This window comes from Microtus ochrogaster, chromosome 21 (genome assembly GCF_000317375.1).
Source record: "Microtus ochrogaster isolate Prairie Vole_2 chromosome 21, MicOch1.0, whole genome shotgun sequence".
NCBI lineage: Eukaryota > Metazoa > Chordata > Mammalia > Rodentia > Cricetidae > Microtus > Microtus ochrogaster.
This window is the reverse complement of record NC_022022.1, coordinates 42,452,398-42,460,522: the sequence shown is the minus strand read 5'-3', so window position 1 is coordinate 42,460,522 and position 8,125 is coordinate 42,452,398. Positions and strand designations below refer to the sequence as shown.

Sequence of the window (8,125 nt, the reverse complement as noted above, 5' to 3'; positions counted from 1 at the left end):
GGGGAGGTTAGGAGGTGGGGAAGTTAGGGGGGGGAAGTGGGAGGAGTGGGAGGCTGGGAGGAGGTGGAAATTTTTTTTCTTTCTTAATAAAAAAAAAGCAAAAAAAAAAAAACATTATCGTCTATCTTCCAAAAGTAGGGTGAGAAATTTTCTGTGCTGAGAGAAAGGAGAAAAGCACATCTCTTGAATGGCAGCCCCCTGAAGGATGGTCAGGGAGTCCACTCAGGGAAAGGATATAAGGCCAAAGGCAAGAAGAGTGGTCAGTCACACAGCTACTGTCAAAGGTGCCAGGAAGTCCCCTGGAGAAAGACTCTGTAATAAATGGTCCTGAGTTACCTGGGCATCACACACAGAATGTGAAACGAGGCCCTTTACCTTTCACTGTGAAAAAAATAAGCTGAAAGTGGGTCAAAGATCTTAGTGTAAGAACTGAAACTTTGAAACAGTGGGAACACAGTGGAGACTCTTCCGATGGACACAGGTGAGGTCCTTCTGGGTGGGGCTTCAATCCCACAGGAGAGGGAACTGAGGAATGACAAGTGATGTCACACGAAATCTAAAGCTTCTTCAATCACACAGGAGAGGCAATAGCAAGTGAGAGGAGACATCCTTTAAAACAGAGCAAGTCTTTGCCAACACCTCTGACAGAGGTTTAATAACCACATATAGAAAGGCCTGAAAATTAAACATGACCTCTGCAACGAATCCACCAGGAAAGTCAAGATAGAGATTCCTTTATAAAACAAAACCCAAAGCAGAGCTAGCTCACGACCCAGCTGGATCACACCTGGAACTACATCTGAAGGACCATTAGCACAACACAAAGATATTTGCACACGTATTTTCTCCGTGGCATTTTTCACAGAAACATTGTGAATCAGCCCAGCTGTCCATTGACAGATGATGGACAGATCTCTCCCCACCCCCATAATAGAGATTTATTTATTCAGCTGTAAAGAATGAAATCATCTCATTTGCAGCAAAGTGGATGGAACTGGAGATCACATAATTAAAGGAATAGGAGTCAGAAAGACAAACATGTACATGCTTTCTCATATGTATAACCTCAAGTTATATGTTTTTCATACACATAATGTATGAAAATGTGTATGATACAAAAATAGAAGGGAAGTATTTGGGAAGAACAAGGGAACTAACAGGGTGGGAAGGGGGACCAGGAGAGTGATATCGAAATTCATCTTTTTATATAACAACTATACACCAATAAAGAATTAAAAAGAAAGGATCAAGATGAATAAGATATGAGGGCATGGAGTTTACATAATGCATCATACATGTATCTGATAATTTGAAATTTTGTTGTTAATTTATGAAATTAAATAAGAGGTTGCCTTAACTAGATCATCAACTACTTTAACTTTATAAGTGAGCATCATATAAAAAATGTCAATACAGGCGGACCAGTGTCTTCAATGCTGTATGCCTGCCTCATGCTCAGACCTTCATGGAGGTAGCTGCTACAGCTTGCTGGCCAAGGGTCTTTCCACTTATAGTGACTGGAAACTGTTATACATCTTTCCTGATACACATCACCATGTCAAGAATTCTATTCCAACCTTTTCTATTTTCTCTAGCATGGAGGGAGTATGGTGGCTGAGAAGAAGTTTAGAAAAAAATATGGGATGAAGGTCCTGTTTCAGGCTTTAGAAATAGCCATATAGGAGCAGTCTCTGTGTGTGTGTGTGTGTGTGTGTGTGTGTGTGTGTGTGTGTGTGTGTGTATGTTTCTTCTGTGTGGGCCACATTTGTATACATGTACCTGTTAGGTTGGTTGACTTTGAATTTCTTCCTTGATCACCTCACTTTATGTATTAATCCAGGGTCTCACCCTTGAACCAGGAGTTTTCAAATTCAGCTCCCAGTAGCAGTTTGCTCTAGATTAACTTGTCTCTGCTTCTTGCACTGGGGATTACAGGCTAGCTGTGATGACTACTGGCTTTTATGTGGGTTCTGGGAATCAAAACTCTGTACTACAGGCTTGCAAGGCTAGTACTTTAACCACTGAGCTACCTCCTCTGTCCTGCATTCAAGTTTTCTTCAGAAGTAGATTTTATTTTCAGAAAGTGTTCTGTGAGCACGTCTGTAATAACAGTGAAATGAAAAGTCTAGACCTGATGTAGTCACTTAAGGTAATTCAGTTTGGTGAGACCAAAGGTATATCGTTTTAATTGTCAATGAATTCATCCACATTGGTTTCAATATAAGATTGTTAAGCACTAATAGTGGTAGGGCAGGCTAGATAGCTCAGGGTAGGAAGGTAGATGGTATGTCTTGGGGTCAAGCTGGCCTGCTGGGAGATAGGGGCCCAAATGGAACTAGGAAGAGTCCTCATTTATCCAACGAGATGAGGGTCTGGTTCTTCTGATAATGCAACTTTAATTTTCTTATAAATTTTGCTTTCTGTGATTTTTCATTTCCAAAATTTCTGCTAATGAAACTGTCTGAAAGTCTGGTAGATCAGGATCAGCTGCTGGCTGGCCCGAACACCCAACCAGTCTTGTAGATCAGGGTTAGCTGCTGGCTGGCCCAAACACGCAACCTGCCTGGTAGATCAGGGTCAGGTGCTGGCTTCCCTGAACACCCAATGAGTCTTGTAGATCAGAGTCAACTGCTGGCTGGCCCAAACACCCAGTCAAAGTGGGATCATTTTGTCACTATAAGAAAACATTGTCCTAAACAACAAGTGAGCAATTCACAAATAAGTCTTTGAAACATTTCTCTTATAAATTGCTTAGATAGATTTCTTTACCACACACAACTGTAAAGTCAAAACAAAGAGGCCAGAAATAACTCCATGAAAACCAACCATGAGAATGGTACCCCAAACCCCTTTCTTCTCAAATAGGCTATTTGTTCCTCTCACTTCATTTCTGGCCAGCACTACGCTTGTTATTCCCTGTACAGACATGTTTTTCTTCCTGACAGGCTTCATCGTTAGCTACATCAGCTCAGCGCAACAGTGGAAGGCAGCATTTCGAAACTAAAATTGTCAAAAAGGACTTCCCTTACCTTGTCGGAAGGTTTGAAAGGATTTCCTTGCCCACTAATTCCACCGCTGATACTAAATCCAAGTCCAGGGTTCTTTTCTATTCTCACACAGAACTAAGAAAGAAGATATGAAAAGTCAAACCAAGTAGCCATTACAAGTAAATGCTTCAAACAAGGTTTACAATTTACTCATATTTTTAGTGAGACCCTGTTGATGGGGGTAAACAACATAAACTCCACCAAAGGGGTAATGACTCTCTATGCCTCCATACGTCAGGAGCTACCTTGAGAAACCCAGGCCTCATGAGCACACTGGAGGTGAAGCAGTCTCTGCCACTCTAAACACATTTAGATTATGTCTAGACTACACACATGTCCAGACTATATCTAGACTACTTAGGAAAAATACAGGCAAGTGAGAGGAAGCAGAGACAGCAATTTAAATATGGAAGGCATGGTTGTGTTATGGCTAGTGTTACCGTAGTGGTAGGGTTGTTAGGGTTTTTAGTTTGAGGGAAATGGGGGCTGAGTTTTGTAGCAGCTGCTGAGGCAGGAGCTGGAAGACTAGAAGGCAAACCTCAACAGACACAAGGTTAGAGAGTGTGGTCCACAAGACAGAGACTGAGGAGTCTCAGGGGTGTGGGGAATTTGGTCTAGCATTCTGATGGGCAATCCCAGGAACAAGAGCATCAAATGGATGGTCTACTGTGTGCTGTGGCTGCAGTGAAATGGAACAAAACGTTTTGTTAATGTTGACTGTGAGAGTTTTCACAGACAGGAAGTCATCAGGATGACCTGAGCAACCTCAACAGATGAGATCTGGGGTTCTGTGCTGAGGGTGGGACAGGGCTCCCCAGATGGTGACCGTCTTGGACTAAGAGGCAGCATTCCATTGTTAAACGAAGAGAAAAGAGACTCACAAATATTAGGTATAGAACAAGTACTGGCAGCAGGGGAACCCAGAGGCACCAGAGGGCAGCAGTGAGCTGACTACTCCTTGTGCTGGCTTTGTGGGGGCCTAGCCAGTTTGGATGTTCACCTTCCTAGACCAGGACGGAGGGGGGAGGACTTTGGACTTTCCACAGGGCAGGGAACCCTGACTGCTCTTCAGACTTGAGAGGGAGGGGGAGAGGAGTGGGGGGAGGGCCTTCAACTGATGTAGACTTGTTAAAACTAGTTTTCACAGGGTAGCCAAAGGTAGTTTATAATAGTCTGTAATTTACATGCCTCGCAGCCTGTGAGAATGAACATAGAATAGCCTGATGCAGCTGGAGGGAATATTGTAGCTTTATTCTATGTAGTGCTTTGCCTCTTGGCTTTTATTTATTAATTAGAAAATGACAAGAAAGCATTCCATGTAATTAAAATCTCTCCTTTTGTCTTTGCTCACAGATGCATGCATTTTCAAATGTCAAATTAAGCAAGTTGAGTCAGTCTAAAAAAATCTAATAGCACATTTTCTCTCATTTATGGATCCTAGATTTTATATAGACATATAAGTTGTGTATGTAATATGAAATGAAGGTAGATGAAGAACCTTATAAGGAAGAAGTGGGTTGTGACCCCTTTCGGGGGTTCAACCAGCCCTTTCATAGGGGTCATCTAAGACCATCAGAAAACACAGATATTTACATTATTATTCATAATAGTAGGAAAACTACAGTTATGAAGTAGCAACAAAATAACTTTGTGGTGGCGGGTCACAACATGAGAAACTGTGTTCAAGGGTTGCAGTACTAGGGTGATTGAGAACCACTGGTCTAAGGGAAGAAGAGGAGTCATGGCAAGGTGGGAAAAGGGAAAGAGAGGTTAACACTGCAGGTATATTATATTCTTATATGAAAATGCTGTAGTGAAACCCCAGAACTTTGTATGATGAAGTACACGGACACGCAAACTCACACATACACACTCACACATACACATGGAAATTCACACAATACACACTCATGAATGTACACGTGGGCAACACACACATGTATCTATTTGTATAACAACAAATCTGGTTCTATCTCTTGTGGAAACAAACAGCATGGGCAGTGTGCTTACTAACTTCCCTCAGGTCGCTACAGAACTGGGAACTATAGGACCAATTTTCTTTATGTAGAAAATTTCCAAGTAGATTCCAGTCAAGGAATTGATTAGATTCAATTTGTATTACTGAAAATCTAGAATGTACTGGAAAGCTAAGGAAAACCAGAGTGGCTGGTGCCAGGTCTGGGAAGAGCTGTCTCAATACATTTTTAACGACAGACACAATAAAGGTGACACTTGCTTCATAAACGTGACAAACAGACTTCACTTGTGACTTCCCAGGATGATCATGTGTGTCAGAAAAATAGGGGTCTGAGGTCTCCTCAAGACAGTGGGAGGAAAAACTTCTCTTGTGGTGAGGTATGTCACCTGCCTGCTGAGGCCCACAGAGGAGCGAAAACCTCACAGGCCAGAGAGGCCAAAAGGATCTGGGATACAATGATTTTGCAAAGGTCCCAAAAGTTCATAAATGACTTATGTAGTGAAAATCAGTATTTCAATTTTCTCTTAAGGGACAAAATGAAATGTCTGTCTAAGGCACAGCTTCAGCTCAGTCAGCAGTGGGGCTGTGAGACTCAACCTTCCCCCTGCATGCTGCTTGACTGGACACTTCTGGACTGCGCTGATATCACTGTAATTAGAACAGCGAGTCTTAGAGAAATCTGCTCCCAGAGCACAGAAGGCTAGGTGAAGACAAGCATCAAGAGATGCAGTGTCAACAAGAGACAGCTCGTAGAGTCGAGGCAGGTGAGCAATCATCTAGAGCTGAAGGGAGGGAGCATGGACAGTCAATGCTAAGGGTTTCCTTTCAGAGTGAGAAGGTTCTAAAATTATATTACAGTGATGGACACCCAACCATATAAATATTAGTATGCAACTTGTCTACTTTAAATACTCCAGTTTGTAGGATGTAAATTATATCAACATTGTAATTAAAAGCAGCAAGGTCATCATAGTTAAAAGACAACTCAGTGAGGCAGAGAAGGCAATGTGACTAGGAGCTAGACCCATAGGGACGTTATACTATTCTATAATTGTGTGAGCAGGGGCTAGACCCCTGGAGACATGAAGCTATCCTGTAAAAAAACTTATCCAGCCATCAAGGAAACCAATAAATCATTTTGAATTGAGGAGTGACATGGTATGGCTATCACTCTGAAAAGATAATTCTGGCAGAAGAACAGATCAGAGTGAGGTGTGGAGGAAAGAGAGCATTTAGGGAGCTTCAGAAGTAGTCAGAGTCGGGAGTGTGAGTGGTGAGGAAGGTGTGAAACTTAGGATGTTCCTGATAGAGGTGTTTTCATTGGAGGTGGGTTGAGAGAAAGGAGAACAAAACACTTTTGGTCGTAGAAGAATGATGAGTAGAAGGTCCTTGAATGGGATTTGGAAGTCTGGAAATAGAGAAGAAGGATGCAAGAGAAAAATCAGGGGCAGGAAGTTAACAGTTCTTTCAACCATGATTGTCAAGCACTTGGAAAACTCAGGTGGAGAAAAAAGAAGACAGCTCAGTCAGTGTGTTCAGACAGCTGGAGTGAAGGAGGGAGGGCCAGGGCTGGGGATAGAGAGTTGAGAACCATCCACGACTGAATGCTGTCATTTAGGGGATGGTGTGGCTAGAAAGGCTGGATTCTGGGTCACTCCAGTACTTCGCAGCCAGGAGAAGCAGAGGTCTAATTATCTTATGATGAAAGGTTGTGAGCTGTCCTGAAAAATGATTTCATGATACAGAGTGCTGAGAGAAGGTGATCTCAGACTTTTCTTTCCTTTGGCCGCTCTGTTATCAGCTGCTGGAAGTGCATGTGAGACTTCAGGGGAGATTTTCAGCTGTTGGGCTGGCTGAAGAAAGCTGTATCATGTAGAATGACATAAGGAGAAAGGTTTGAAAAGTCTGTTAAACTATGTATGACGTTGCAAAAGCTGCAAGGAAGTACCACCTCATTCTCATAAGAATAGTGGCTATAAACAACAACAAACTAATAAATCGTGGTAGGAAGAGAGACGCTCTTGGGCCATGTGTAATATATATATATACATATATATATATGTATATATATAATTTATTACATTACAGAGATCAGAGTGAAGTCTCTGTCCTCTGATTTAGCTGTCCCTGTCCCCTTCTTGGAATATAGCCTAAGGAAGTACACCCATCACACCAGAGAGAAGCCTGCACTCCCATGCTTACCACAGAGTTATGTCTGGATGGACAGACAAAGAAAGTAGGAGACTCACAGTTATACACAGTGGAATGTTACTGGACCCTGCAGAATGGAACCATGACATTTGTAGCAAGGTGGGCAGAGCTAGACAACCCCATGCTGAGTGAAATAAGCCAGAGATGGGAAGATGAGCACAGCATGGTTTCTTTCATATCTTGGGACTCTAAAACAATCAACATGAACACGAAACAGTGATTTCTAGAGGTTGGGTATTGGGAGGGTGGAGGGGGATAAAGGAGGCCATATTATGTTAGTGAAGTATGTGTCTGAACCCTGTTAATATATACAATTAGTATATGTAACAAAAGTATGGGGCAAAACATTTTCAGGACTCTCGTGTAGTTCTCAGTAAGTCCTTGCTTGCTTGCCATCTGCGAGAAAATAAAAGAAAAATTCAGATTTTTTTTTTTTAGATTAAAAGACACGTGCTTCAAGCCACAACATAGAATACAAAAACTCACAAAAACAGATCCTGATTTCAGGTTGACTTCTAAGCTGCTATGTTGTCATAGTCAAGGAGTCTTGTTACTCTTAGCCTTATTCAATAACATATATGCTGGTAACCTGGTTCACAGAACCGTGAGCTGAACTGTACCGGTGAATTCCTGAGGGGTTTTGGGAGGTCTTTAGCATTGCCCTGAGGTTTTCTTCTCTCTCCTACATTATGTAAACACATTATGCCTTGGATTACTAATGTGCATAAAGAAAGATAAAAGATGCTTTCAGTTTATTTAAACATATTCAATTTGTGTGACTTCTAGATAGTGGTGACATCAGTCCATTGCCCAGCCGGGGCTCTGCTGGTTCACAGAGCACCTCAGCAGTGACTCTCAAGTGGACTGGGTAGACATCAGTCCATTGCCC

At 42.1% G+C, this 8,125-nt stretch overlaps 1 protein-coding gene across 5 annotated transcripts in view; it reads right to left on the bottom strand.

Annotated features, from left to right (window-relative positions):
• The window catches only part of Lrrc7 (leucine rich repeat containing 7), a 412,851-nt gene that overhangs the window by 40,092 nt on the left and 364,634 nt on the right, over positions 1-8,125 (bottom strand). For all 5 annotated transcript variants that reach the window (XM_005357446.2, XM_026784035.1, XM_013350077.2 and 2 more), the window contains one exon: positions 3,030-3,122. In XM_005357446.2, coding sequence (XP_005357503.1) covers positions 3,030-3,122 — 93 coding nt within the window. The remainder of the gene's footprint in view (positions 1-3,029; positions 3,123-8,125) is intronic.